The 14824-nt window shown below is 47.3% G+C and overlaps 1 protein-coding gene across 4 annotated transcripts in view; it reads right to left on the reverse strand.

Annotated features, from left to right (window-relative positions):
* The window catches only part of LOC105568913 (SH3 and multiple ankyrin repeat domains protein 1), a 79658-nt gene that overhangs the window by 39706 nt on the left and 25128 nt on the right, over positions 1-14824 (reverse strand). For 3 of the 4 annotated variants that reach the window (XM_012024989.1, XM_012024987.1, XM_012024985.1), the window contains exons 1-2: positions 10949-11359; positions 2431-2829 (exon numbers count right to left, since the gene is read on the reverse strand). In XM_012024989.1, the coding sequence (XP_011880379.1) occupies positions 2431-2781 (351 nt within the window). In that variant the 5' untranslated portion in view covers positions 2782-2829; positions 10949-11359. Of the gene's footprint in view, positions 1-2430; positions 2830-10948; positions 11360-14824 lie in introns of those variants that run through there. The other variant, XM_012024986.1, reaches the window with a different exon arrangement.

A 14824-nucleotide genomic window follows, 5' to 3' on the forward strand; every position in this document is an offset into this window, starting at 1 on the left:
TATATATATATTTTTTTTTCATGCAAGACACATAGTCGTCGTCGTGTATAATACAATCGATGAACCGTGTACTGGTACCGCGTATTAAAATCGCTTTAAGTCTCCTTCACGTACCTGATACCTAGACCGTATAATATATCTCTGCTATTACAAAAAAAATTTATAAATCGATTTGATGGAACGTGAGAGAGTTAAACAAGTTATTCGCAGACTCTCGACAGATCGATGAGACTGCGAGGGAAACTAAAACGAAGTGAAGCGAGGAAAATGAAAATGTCGAGTAAGCAACTGCTCGTTTTTGGTAAAGGATGTAACGGGGGCATATATCGGGGTCTCTGTGCTATACCTCCTGTGTCCCGGAAGGCAAGCATGTAGGGCAGAAAGACGATACGCGTGAAAATTCTTGCGTGACAGAGAGCAAGAAAGAGATAAAGGCAGAAAGGAGGGAAAATGGTGAGGTGGGAGAGAGAGAGAGAGAGAAAGAGGATATATGGCAGCGTGACGACTTCACAGAAAGCGAAAAGCCACACAATATCGATACTCTAGTCTCTATTTCGCCTAACGGGGACACTCGCGCGTGTGCGCGTGTCTGTTCTTGACACGCTTCAGCAACAAGGTGCGTTCAACATGTGCTCTTGTGCGGTCGTCAAAGTTCTTGAGAGTCGAACGAAAGCACGACGAAAGCGATGGGATTCAAAGGCGATGAGTATCGGATCGTCAAGCGTCGTCGACCGAATCGAAATGCGATTTCTTTGAAGTTGGAGATAAAAGGAAATCCAGTAATCAACGGGAAGTAAGATTACGGATGGAGCGATTCGGTGCGACAATGGTTCAAAAACCGCGTTTTAAAAACTCGAGAAGCATAAAATGTCATTTTCTCAATCTCGCAAGATTAATTATCTGAAATCCTTAAAAAAAAAGAGTATATCACCATTGCGCAAAACTCTTCGATTAAAGTTATAATTGAAAGCAAAAATACGTATATACAAACAGCTTCTAACTGCGTTGCGAGGATCAACGGAGCACGTTAAGCCCTGATGTTTTCCTACAAAGAAAAGCTTCAATATTCTCAGAGGGAAAAAAAAAGAAACAGCGAAGACTCGATCCGATTACCATCTTTGAATCTGGCATACTCTTCGTGACTCTCGGCAGTCCCGTGGGACGATTCACCACGAAAGCAGCAGAAAAGACTGGAATCTCGCTCTCTCCTCGCCTCGAGAATTCGTCATTACTCGCTCTGGCGGCTCTTAATTTCGCGCTGTCTGCAATCTCGCGAAATCGGCATGTAAAGCGCGCTGCTGCCTCTGCTCTCAGTGCGCAACATTGTGCGCTGTACTTTTTGCCGCCCGAGGAACTACGAGCGGTTTCGCGACGACGAAGAGGGCGGGCGAAAGAAGGAGAGGAGAGGAGAGAAAAGGAATGGAGCGTCGGAAATAGAGAGGCAGAGAAAGACGGGAGGAGAGAAGGGTGAAGAGAAAGAGAGAGAGAGAGAGGGGGGGGGGGACGGAGGGAGCGTCCTTCGAAAAAAGCCTGATGGAGTCCTTGGGATCTGGCATGGCGGTGCGCGCGCGAGAGAAGCGGATGCACGGTGATAAATGACAGATCCGATGGGGTTCGACCGTAATCGGCGATTAATCGATACTCGGCGATCCTCGGTGAAATATACACGCGACCGCAATTTCCAGCGGGAACAAATCGCCCCGGGTGGCGCAGGTACGAATTATATTATACTATACGCTCTCCCGGGAAAGAGAGTGAGAGAGATTGCGGACGAATTTCTCAACGAAATGCGACCGGCACCACGTACGCGCGGAACGTAAGAGGGTAAGAGAGAGGCCAACACCGTTCCGCTTCTCATCGCTTCTGTCCTTTTCCGCGCGCCGTCCGTCCCTCACGCGCACCAACTCGCGCTAAATCGGGGCTACGAATTATATTACCGGTGCTTTCGATCGCGGGGGAATTTCTCAACGAAATACGTGTAATTATCGTGCGAAGGACTCGGCGCAAGTAAGTAAGTAAGCGAGCGAGCGAGCGCACTCTCCCGCGCACGTCCGATGGAGACGGCAAAACGAGAATCCGCCACGGGCTTCATAAATTTCCGACGTAAGGATCGTCCGGCCAGAAATAACACGCGGGAGAAGTACGCGCGCGGGATTTATTGCCGCGAAAGAGAATAATGCGTTCCGTTTTCAATTTCTCCCCTTCATCTTCCACCGCGCAACCTGCCTGTCCGTCCGTCCGTCCGTCCGTCTGTCTCGCGCTATCGAGCAGCCGGGAGATAAATTTTAGTCCGCGAGTGAATCGTTCGATCGTCGTTAAGAGCATCGATATAACTCCAGCTCCGCAGGCTGTTTTCAAGGTTTCCCCCGGGATATCCAGGAATATACACGAGAACTCCTCCTCCAGCCTGTGTCGAAACGTCGTTCATACCTTGGGCAAGGACGCCAGGCATTGCTGCTTCACGTCCCAGACCAGCTGATCCTTCGGGAACTGCAGACACTTGCTGACGTAGAGCTCGGGCACATGGATCCGAGCGAGGAGCACGCCCTCGCTGACGGGGGTGTTCTCCGCCGCCGCGAGCGCGTCCTCCGCATTCTGCTGACCCTGACCCTGCGTCGGGCCACCTTGAGGACCGATGGTCGCCTGGCTCTGAGACTGGCTACTCGCACTGCCGGGCGAGCTCTCTTGCTGTTGTTGCTGCTGAGGCGATTGCTGCTGCTGCTGCTGGGCCTGTTGCTGTTGCGGCGACTGCTGCTGCTGCTGCTTTGGTCCCGCCTCCATTGCGAGGACCTCGCGGTTCCTCAGGATCCTACCTTCAGTAGCTCACATCTACAACAGCGAAAAGAGTCACCCAATTCGTCATTAATAATATTCCCAGCGGGAAAAAAAAGTAAGCAGACTGTTACAAAGTTATATAACCAACTCGCAAAAGTGTACGCCTTCTTTTTTACGCTCCCGTCGCAAATCTTGTCGAAGTAGATGCGTTACAAAGTTATATAATCAATTCGTAAAACTTTACGGACAAACTTTATCATTTCATCTTGTATAATTTTTTTTACACACGACATAAATCAAAGCTCCCCTTTCGCGGCGTTTAAGTTTTTGCTCCGCCAAAGCGCGGGCGACGGCCCAAGTTTTTGTTCCTTCGCTTCCCTTTCGAATGATTAAATTCTTCAAAATGATCTCTGCGAGATACACGTGTTTTTAAGCGACGCAATCACGTCGCGATGATGGGAAGAAAATAATCGGGAGCGTCTGGCAAAACGTGGACTGTTAACGAGCGTGTAAGTGCCATAAATGCTATGCACGCGAGAAACACGATGGAGGATGACAACGGATGGCGAGAAACGACGGGGAGACGACGGGGGCGCGAGAGGGCGGACCGTATGCGAGGCGAGCGAAGGCGTTTCGGCCGCGGAGAAGACGAAGAAGAAATTAAAACGGCGAACAAGATTCGCTTGTTTATGACCACGGCGAGGTATAACGGTAAAGGGAGGACGGGATTACCGCAATGGAAATAAAGAAACGGCGCCGGGACGCTGTACCGCGGAGATTTTTAACGCTCGTAAAAGGTTTTATGCCCCACGATGCGCGCAACGTGCACGCGGCTTTTCCTTCTTCTTCTCTCTCTCTCGCTCCCTTCCTCCGTTACCAATGCCTTTTTATTTTCGGCGCACGTCGGCCCCGCGACGCGTAATCAGAGATCCAAATCGGAGCGGAGCTACCACGGCAGGACTCGAAAGAGCCCCGGTTACCACAACGCCGCCGTCCCAACAATCATAAGAGCGCGCACCTCTCTTGGGTGAGACGACCGTAATTTATATAACGCCAGGAATGGCTTTTCTTCCATACCGGGGGCCGTCGGGAAAAGAATGACCGATCCATTCGAGGCGCGAGACTCATCGTTTTGAATTGATTATGCAAATTAACCGCGCGCTCACCTTCGCGTCGCGACTCGACGTACGTGCGCAGGGCCGGGCCGGGCCCCCGTACGCGAGGCGATTCTCTCCCTCTCTCTCTCTCTCTCGGCGCCTTTACGCCGAGGATAATAAAAATATACGCCGAGAGAATTAATCTTGTCTTTAAAGTCCGTAAAGTTAACGTATGCGCATATCAATTATACGCTGAAATTTGAATGAAAAAGAAATGCGTGCGACCATTTGTTACGAAAGCAACGTCGACGATTTCACGCAGCAGGCAGTTTAGTCCCGGGCTTGAGAGCTTGAAAACGTTGAACAATAAAGTTATAAAACGTAAGCGATATAAGTCTACTGTTCTTTGAGAACCCCTACCCTACGCGCGGGCTTCTTAAAGCGCCTTGATCCGGCCATGGATATATGTAGTTATGAAGCAACATTGCAGGGGAAACTTTTTCCACCTTCCAGGCATCCCGCGATTCCCGCTACGTATTTTCAAGCCGCGTTTACTATCATGACAAGCGTTTATATTAATTAATTAACTTCTGACTTTGTATTTATCTCATTGCACCGTTCGCCGCATTGGCCGCTTTCGCAGAAGGCCGTAGAAACCGAGAGCCCAGCGGAATCTGACCGTCTACTGATTCGCAAACCCGACTGAAACGATCTTTGATAATCTCGGGATATCCTTCGAGTCATCGTTCGGCACTCGCGGGGAACATTTCTACGAACGAGCCTCTGATAAATGGACTTCTGTCCTTCCTCATCACCGCGATGAACCATGCGCCCGGCATACGTGTCGTCGCCAAGTGGACGAGCGGGCCGAACGTGCTCGTCTTTATCTCGCGCATTTACGCGCGCAGCCGCCGCCACCGTCGCCGATTCGCGCGCGCGATAACGCGCTTCGCCCTTTTATAATTCCGCCTCCAACCTGTCGGATTAATCACCTACGGCCGACGATAACTGACGTCTTAACAAGCGGCGCGCGCGTGATCGCTTTCACTCCAAACTTTTCAACGAGAGTCACTGCCGCCGCCGCCGCTCGGCAGACTTTTATTTCGTAATTCGCGTTTGCGTTGTCCCGCACAGAGCTTTTGCGCCGCGAGCCGTGTAATCCCGCGATTAAGGCGCAGTACTTGCGTCATCTTCGGTAATGGAGTAACATGGAAACTTTATGATGCACCGGCGTACACAGGGTGCTCGCGAAATCGCCCCATTTCTCCTTCTCCTCGCAAATTTTCAAGTTTGCTTTGTGACAAAACTTTAATTGCCATTTTCGTTTAATAGCAACGCTAAAGTTGATATTACAGCTAGAAAGAAAATGAAAAGAAGCCTTCATTCTTTATTCCACTTGTATAATAACTTTGATGTATTTATCTCTCGAAAAAAGTCTCGCACTTTCTTTAAATTGCGCTCGTAAAACTCATTCGGTATCGCTTCTCGTTTTGCGTATACAAACATTATTTTCATGCGCTGCAAAAGACACACGTAAACGCTAATGGCGCAAGAAAATTATTTCAGAGATTCTTCGGGGAGATGATGGGGATTGTTTTAAAAGTGTTTCTTTTGTGAGAATGATATATGAGAAAGAAAGAAAATCAGGGTAAAGAAGGATCCTACAAAACGAATGAGAAACGATGGAATCCTGGGGATATAAGTGTGAGATGTCAGGTGCTATGAGAAGTTTGATGGGAAACCGCAGACGCCATTAAACGTAACCCTCTTGTCGGGGGAGTGCGGAATGCGTTAAAACTTTAAATAACCTACTGACCATCCTGTACACATAATGTATATATAACTTATGTTTCCAGGAGAAATACATGAAGAAATACAAAGAACCGCGCGGGGTCTGCGAGATCGCGTCTGCCGCGGCGAGCTAGCGCAAAATTACTATCAAGTCATAAATTCATCCGAGACGTCGAGATTTCTGCATGACAAGCCTCTTTGGCTCTTGATAAAAATTTACAAATCTACAGGTAGCGTAAAGATGCACCTTTTATTGTTTAGCTCAAAGTACCTTGTGTTACAACACACAAACGTTTCTATAATCCTCTTCAATTAAAGAGTTAAAAATCGGCAGCTGTGATGGTGCGAGCGAGACTCTTGAGATAATAAGCAATGTGTAATTATCCAGTGATACCAGACACGTGTGACGTGACACGTGGGAAGATACAATTTTCGCTTTCGCCGAGTCGCCCGTCGCCGCGCACATATCGCACGCGATATTTCACAGTGGATTATAATAGTTGCGATGATAACGACACGCTACTTTTTCTAAGCGACGAATCGATCATCGCCGGCCCGATGAGGCTATCCGGCGAAACCGGTAGAGACGAGGAGGACGAGGCAGAAGAAGAAGAAGAAGTAGAAGAAGAACAAGAAGGGAGGCTATAAGAAAGATAATAAGAGGGAACGAAGAGAGACGATGATGAACCGGGGGAGGAAGGGAGCGAGGGGGGGAGGGAGGGCTCATGGGTGCGTATAGACGAACGCACGATGGATAGACGGGCCCACGGGTGGACTGACCGACGGACGGGCGGACAGCAAACGCATCAATGACAAGACGTAAATCATAGTTTTATGACCCGTCTTTATGTGGCCCTTATTCGTGGCACTCATCGGTAGAAGAGAGCCTTTCGGATTTTTCTGTCTGGCTTATACTCGCGCGTCCAGGACCGCATCGGCTCGCATCGACTGTGCGCGAGGGCTTCGGGGGGAGGGGAGAAACAATTTTCATTAATTTATTCCCCGCGATAAAATAGCGTCGCGATTAGCGAATTACGGTATCTTCGATGCTTCCTCGAGAACGATGAGATGCATATGTGTTTTGCAGATTAAATTAAGGACGCTCGATTTAACTCATTAAAGTGGCACACCTCAATGTTTTTGTAAACGCGTCGTCTCTTGCACGCGATAAGTCGAGAAACCGCGAAGGCGGATGATTTGGATTCGCGGAATTTAATTTCCTCTCTTATCTTGGCACACTTAGATCCCGAGAGATTCTGAGGATTTGGACATATTTTTCACATATCCCCCTGCTATCGTAACGCGTAAGTGGCACGGGTAAAGCGTCACTGAAGAATTTCGGCGGGATTCAGAAGCGCAAAAGTACAGCCTCGATCCGCTTTTCGATTCCGTTGTTCGATTCCGCTCTTTCGATCCGCCCCTGAACGCACGTAAGTGCGTATATAACAGGTACCCGCTGCGTAGGCGTCGGTTTACGGGTTTGCTTTTAAGTGACCGTACCTTAATTCGCGCTGCGGTTAACAGTGTGTCGTGCTTAACGGTGATCCCGCGAGGGAGGGCGGGAGAGGGAGAGCGAGGGAGAGCCCGGGAGAAAAAGAGGTAGGTAGAAGTGGCAATTAAAAAAATGCGGTAACTGCACCGGTGGAAATGCAACCTGGCGACAAAAAAGAGGGAAGGTGGGTACACGAAGGCAACGAAGGACAGCGCGGGGTTAAGGTACGGCCCTGACATTCTGGATCTCGCGGACGTGGGTGTGCGCGCCGCGCAACTTTGTTGCCGCACTTTTTCGAGAGCATCCTCTGCTCTCTCCGCGCCGCACCGCGCCGCTCCGCTCCGGGCCGCTCCAGGTCCGCGGGACCCGCAGCGCGCGCGGCCGCATTATGCGCTCGCGCGCGCATAAAGGGAACGGCGTGCGCGAAGGCCTTGGCGGAGAGGTGGTGTACGACGAGGATTATTTTTCAACGACCCAACGCTACGACGCCGCGAAAAGTGAATCGCACCAAATAGTACAATTCAACGAGGACGCGCGCCCGCGCGCGTCTTTACGGCGTCCCCTTATCGCGCGGCCGCGACACGCGGCGAGGCACGGCCCCCGGTAATCTCGCCTGATTAATCCCAATTTTAATCTCGCCCCGCGGCGGTGAACCGTCGCGCGTCGCGTCGCGTCGCGCCGAGCTGCATAGCGGACGCGTGAAATATGCCAGCGAAATTAATATCTTCCCGATCCCCGAGTATGCGAATGAATTCCGTCATGCGAAATAGCGACGCCAAGTGCGACGCGCGATGTGCATGCCTTCGCAGTGTCGACGATACTCGGAAGGATACCCTTCCAACGTAAAATACTAACGTTTGATTCACGGTGCGTTATGCGATAACGATGTCCAAGTTCAATCATCTCGTTTTATTTCTCCCAATCTTACGGCGTCCCATTACACGTTTATCGCGACGTTGACAACCTAGGCGTGGATCGTTCAAGCGGCGTCCAATTTTTATTCCGCGAACCTTCGATACTGCTTTTTGTCCCAACACGCCTCATTGTCGCTTGCGACGCCGGCATTCCTCGTGCAATTTCAGCGACATGCTCTGAAAATTACCGAGCGCGAATTAGATAGACGATACAGAGACTCGAGTCTCAGCTCCTTTTTAGAGTGACAGATTTAACTACGCGTGGTCTAACGCTGAGCTTCGTTTATCCACTGTGAAAATCGCATTTAATATCAATGTAACGAGACGAGAAACACACTTGGCATTAAATATCCCCTAAGGAAGGATGAAAGGGACAGCGAGAACATTTCGATCTTAATGCTACTACGCCGATTCTTGAGATGACACTCTAGCTTTTTTTCTATCTACAAATTACTTTTTAATATATCTGATTCTCGCTTTGCGTGTCTTGCTACTTACGGTTACCTTTATGTAACATGTACGTTATTATCCGTAATGAGTCACGATAAATTTTGTGAATGCCGGGACTGCCAGATGCATTAGACCTATATACAATACGGACATATCACAGATGTCCCCTATCTCTTGCGATCAACTACGACATTGCGGATATTGTCTCTCTATAAGGACTTTCCTGTCGCCGACCGTCCCTTTTGTCGCGGCAGTAAAAGATGTTTCCTGCGCACAATAATTCGCCAAGTTAGGTGCGGCATGAGCAGTTTCGCGACACCCACCGCTTCTCCAGCGATTTTCTCGTTATCGATGTGCCGCAGAAATTTATAAGATCGTATACGTCCCGCAACGTAAATAATATTCCACGAAATAGAACGCGCTTTTCTCGCATCGATTAATTCTCGACACTCAAGTGTCACGTTGTTATCAGTCAAGAAAACCAAAGACTGAGAAATGACAATTCCTCCACGGATAAAAGTATACGATTAAAATGATTTTGTCAAAATGCGATTCCAAGCTTTAATATTTTAGTAATTTATCGAGTGTATGGAAATAAGCCACGAGCCGCTACGATAAAACGTCACTTTGTGCAACAACAGGCGCGCATGAGAATAAGATCCACGCGTGAAACTTTCAGATTGAAAAAGTTTTCTCGCCAAGTTCGACTGTTACAGCTCATATACTTGCGGAGAACTTCAATAATCGAGTGTAAGGATATCTTCACAAAGCCTGCGGAGGCGGTAATATAAAGATAATACAATGATATTAAATAAATTTCTTGGACACGATGGACCTGCGGGCGCATAACAAATCACGTTGCGTTTACGGGTAATAGAAATGCGGAAGAGAGAAGAATGTTGTGCGGCGAGAAGAGAATCAATGTCGAAACTGAGGAACAGAGAGAAGGCCGATTCCTTCTTTTCTCTTTTTCGTTGTCTTAGCTGAAAAACACCCGGTCTCGCGGGGATTTCGTCTGTACAAATAGCCCTTTTCGTCTCGTATACACAGCCCAGGACAGCAAGTTTCGCCGCTGCGATTTATTCACGTCGCCACGTCGAAAAATCGCCGAGATTTGGCAGAGATTACATAAGTAATTCTTCCGCCTGTGATTTATACCTGCTCGTTTCTCTGTCGCGATAGTGACTGATGACATTGAAATTTTACATGTAAATATCATTAAAGCTTTTTCGTCGAAAGAAACTTTACCGAAATAATTTACTTTAGACACACATATATAATTAAATTTTTCAACATAAAACGTTGAAAATAAAAATAACTAAAAAGTGTTGACATATCCTTTTCAAGACATGTAAATCGATTAACTTGTGGCTCGGAAGTTATCTAAAATAGCGCGCCCTTATTTCACTTCAAGACTCGACCGGATGCCTTTCTGCAAAGTTGACTAATTGCTAAAAATGTCGAAGGCCGTCGCTTGTTATCAGCGACTCGAAGGTGACGGGTGCATTAGAGAAAAACATGAGGGTGTGGGTGGATCGCGACAGAAATAGCGAGAAACAACTGCATCATTTATTGGGCGGTCGAAAGGTTAAGAGGGCGGTGTGTCGAGCTTAAAAGGCTGCATAAATTAAATCTAAAAACGTGACAGTCGATATAGATACCAGTGTTATTTCGCCCCGATTCTTCTATTAGCCGAGAAAGAAGTCCTATACGCGTTAATCCTGCACGTTGTTATTGTTTCATGACTTTATTGCCGAGCGCTTCGAATATTTCCTTGATAATGCCGACAGCTCGAATAGCGATTTATATCTGAAAAGTATCATTATCAAGTATCAAGTATGATCAAGTATCATTATCAAGATAATAATCATTATTTCCTCCCTGGCTTCTACTGTCGTAAAACATAATGATAAGGTCGTTTAAGCCTCGCTATAGCGCGTTCATTGTTAGACATTTTCTATATTAAATAAGATAACGATAATAAAGGTACGATTAACTGTGCGAATATGTGGCAAAATTGTGATTCGTAACAAAAACTCGTCAATGTTTTATATACTAATTTGTTGTAGTTTGTTGTGCTCAACGAAATAAAAAAACTTTTGTTCAATTTCGCAAAATGCATTATTTATAATAAATGTATATTGACCGAATCGGACGAAAATTGAAATTTTCTGTTCCACAAAAAGCTTACATACGTATTACGTATGAATAAATGATATGCACATTTCGAATAATACCCATAAAGATGGCAATTTCTTTATCTCTTGAAAATCTTTTAGCATTCGAAGCAAGGCTCTTGGAATAGCATTCAATCGGAGATCCAATTGAGATACTTGAGACTCCCGGGATTGGGAGTCTGACAATTAATTAGACGTCGTTCGGGATTCTTTGAGAAGCACGTGTCGATACCGATATGCCTGGCGACTTACCCCTGGTTCAACGGCCGTCGCAGCCACGAGCGTGAGAAAACGAACGGGCGACTCTCCGCGGTGCCGGGGTTATCGCGCGATATCGCCACCGGCAGCCATTGTCAAAAAACAAGCCCGGAATGTACGAAGCATCCACCACCATATTGCACCGACCGCACCGTATCGTTGCACCGCACCGCGTTGCGAAACGCGCTTCGGGGTGGCCGTGCCTCAGCAATATGGCGACGGCGCGACCCCCAATATCGTCCGTCGCGTATTCCCAGATAGAGATGACCCGCGAGCGACGTCGCCGGGACGAGATCCTTGGCAGGGAAGATGGTTCTCGCCGGGACTCACTACCACCCTTCTACTGCCGAACGCGCCATCGGGATAGGACAATGCTCGACGAAAGCGAAACGTACGACGACCGGCGGCACCTCCGAGTATGGGACCGAGCGTCGCGGGGTGCATCTCGCGACTACGGCGGGGTTCGAGGGGGCACCCCCGAGAGGGTGAAGCATCCCGCGGCGTAGATGGCGCCATGGCGCCGGTTTTCAGGAATTACGCTCCAGGGTTAGGCGCGAGGGGTGAGAGAGCCCTGGTGGTGGATGTTGGTCGCCTGGCAACGACGAGAGATCGACCGAGTGCTCTTTCCGCCCCTCTCTTTCTCCCCGCCTTAGCGGCCACCGAGAGAGTTGGACACCACCCTCGCTCGTTGTTGTTTCCGCCGCTCGTGCCGGTGCCGGTACGGTGGTGGTGATCGTGCGGACGTGTGCGAAAGCAACTACGTATCGAGAGTCGCGAATGGGCAAACGATTAGTCGCGATCGAGGGTGGAAGGTCAAGTGGAGAGCGGGCGCCTTGAAGGACATGCCAATGGTATATAAATACATCTCGCGTCTGGGGTGCATCCTTAAAGATAGAAGTAACGAAATCGGGACATCGAGTACCACGATTAATAGATAAAAGGAAAGAATGTACATCACGTACAAGTTTGCTGTACTAAAGATGAATCTACGGTTACACGATAGAGAAACAAAGGAACAATTTGACGGTAAATTAAATTCCACTACATCGGTGCATTGCCAATGAAAACAGTTATAAGTACAGCATTGAATAATTCAGCGCAATATTTATAACTGTGAATCGGTGAATATTCACTGTTTTCAGTGATGATCCACTTGATTGACTTTTAGAGAGTCGGTTCTTTTTTTCAGTACGCAACTGTGTTGCACTCCATATTCGACGTATCAATTGTCCGCCGAAATTACTACAGATTCCATCGTAAAGAGAGATGTATTGCAATGCATACTTTTGCACATTTTAACATTTTGTTTATAATAACGTAAGGGAAAATAAACAAGCGGTGTAGAGAGGTAAATACCGATACGGCACGATATTCTTAATACGGTATTCTATCGACTATCTTGTGAAGTACGAGGGGGCTCGATCGTTCGCTGTTTGTCCGTTCGTCCATTCTCGCCGGCAAACATACCGAAAATGGCGTGCGGTATTTCACATTGTTGTTTTAAGACAGCTCGATCGATACCTTCATCGCGATATCGGTGCACACCCACATTGTTGCGTATCGTCTCCTTTATAAATAAACGATTTATCGAAGTCTCGAGGAAAACTTTCGCCACGCTTTGACTCGCAGACATTTTATAACGTAACGAACCTCATTAGGAACAGTAATAGCGCCTTTTCTGGTCACAACTCCATTTTCTGCGAGGTTGCAAGACAGATCGCCGCTATCGTTGCACCGTCTCCTTAAAAGCCCTCGCACATCCTACGGAAGCAGAGAGTAATGAATGGTTCGCAAACGTAAAAAAAAAATGGGGGATCCCGTCGATCGTCGCCCGGTGATTTATCGTGACTTGATCGCGCCGTCAAAGAGCCGTGATAACGCTTCATCCGATAAGGCAAGAAGGGATGAGTGTCCCACTGCCGTTTTCTTCGCGATTACGGACAGCGCAAGAACATGATTCACGCGTGACTTGTCCATTATTGGACGATCGCGAGATTATTGTTATCTGATAATCGCATTTGTATACGGCGAAATGTGCTTTCGTCGTTTACGACGAGATATAATCATCGCGAGGACAAATATATCGATTACGTTCTTCAATTATTAGAAGCTTATCAGATTTCCTTTGCGCAACTGAAATCCCAAGGAAACCACGATATAGAAATAATAAGTATAAATCGTAAGAAATTCATTTATCAATTTTCCGCGACGAGACATTTCAGGTAATTGCAGACTGATTTACATAATTTTCGTCGTGCTTGTATACTTCTGCGTTAAGAAACCTTACGTGACTTTTAAGCTTGTTAATGACTAAGCTTTCAAGGAGTTAAACCGGATCTTCTGTGGAAAAACGGCAGGTTTCACGTGACATCACTTCCTCAGCATCGTCGCGCGGATGCAGGCACTCATGCCTGACGACTTTTTCGTCGCGGGGGAAGGGAGCGAAAAACTAACAAGCGCAAGGTTCACTCAGATTAGATCGACTCCAATTTAGTTCACTCGTCGTTTGACCTCCATTCCAGATCGGCCGTCCTCTCTCCGGCTTTTAATTTGCGGAGGATGTGACGTTCCCTCGATGAATCTCGTCGGTCGTCCCTCTCGACGACCGGTGCCGTTAAACCGGAACAATTTAGCATCGAGGACGACAGAACAGCCACCCCCCCCCCCCCTCCATTTTTATCGGCACTCCACATTATAAATTTAATTGTAATTCAATCGGGGGGGATAGGAAGTTTCAGAGTAAAGTGCTTTTTCGGTACGACCCATCGTTGGAATCCCGATTGCATAACTCCAAGGAATTGCGAATGGATATTCGAGATGTTAATTTACGGATTCAATTGCGAAATTAAAAAGCAGAAACAATTTTCTTCGATGAAGGCTCGATTTTTCATTTTCTGAAAAAGAAGGAGAGTCTACTAACCTCCCGAGTAGAAATAAAATCATGCATGCTTTATGTATGATCAGGGCCCGATAGGGAGGAAGTAAAGAATGCCCTAATAAGGAATCCCTGACATGTGCCTGATCCGGTACGCCTGATTCCCTCATAGAATTTGATAAACGTTAACCTGAATAGATAGCACTAGTACCACATACTGCCGCGACGTGGCGACCGCGCGTTAGTCTTTCTCGTATGTAAAAATCATCCCGTATTAGTATAAGAGGCGAGCCGATATGTTGCGACTGCGAGTTGTCTGGATCATGGATAAACTTCAATAACCTGAATATACTTTTGATGACTACGTAATTTAACACAATTTAAAAATTAGTTTAAGAATTTTTGAATAGGAAGCCTACTAATACCCATCCCCCTATTAGAAATTGTAAGGCGCGACAAAGGGCAAGTCATGAGGTCTTGATAAGGAAAACCTGATCAGGTAATTTTAATTCTCGACGTTACATTTACGGTCAAGGCCCTGTCAGGGCTGCCTGATGAGTGCCTGACCAGGCATTAAGGCATCCTTATTAGGCCCCTACCAGGACCCTACTGAAATTTCTGCTCGGGCTCTGGTTAACAGTTATCAGAAAATGACAAACCGGGCCAAACTGTCTTTCAGTAACTTGTTCAATAAGAAAAATATTATTACATACTTATGAGACATTAAAAAATAATAAATACCAATGCAATATGAAATTTACATATGTAATTTTGGAAGTAACGCGCAAGTTGTGCCCTGATTAAGGTGTATGGGAGCACCCCCTGCCCCGCCTGTTCTCTTTCTGAAATGAGGATCCGGGCAGCCACTTTCGTCCGCTAGGAGCGCTAGGGAGCTGCCGACCTAAGCCGCGTCTGCTAGGCCGTACCCTGGCGAAAATGACAAGCTTTATAAAGCGTTGATAACTGTTAAATGAAGGTTTTTTAAAAGTTCAAAT

Source organism: Vollenhovia emeryi, unplaced genomic scaffold (genome assembly GCF_000949405.1).
Source record: "Vollenhovia emeryi isolate VEMERY1.0 unplaced genomic scaffold, V.emery_V1.0 DF939127.1, whole genome shotgun sequence".
Lineage (NCBI taxonomy): Eukaryota > Metazoa > Arthropoda > Insecta > Hymenoptera > Formicidae > Vollenhovia > Vollenhovia emeryi.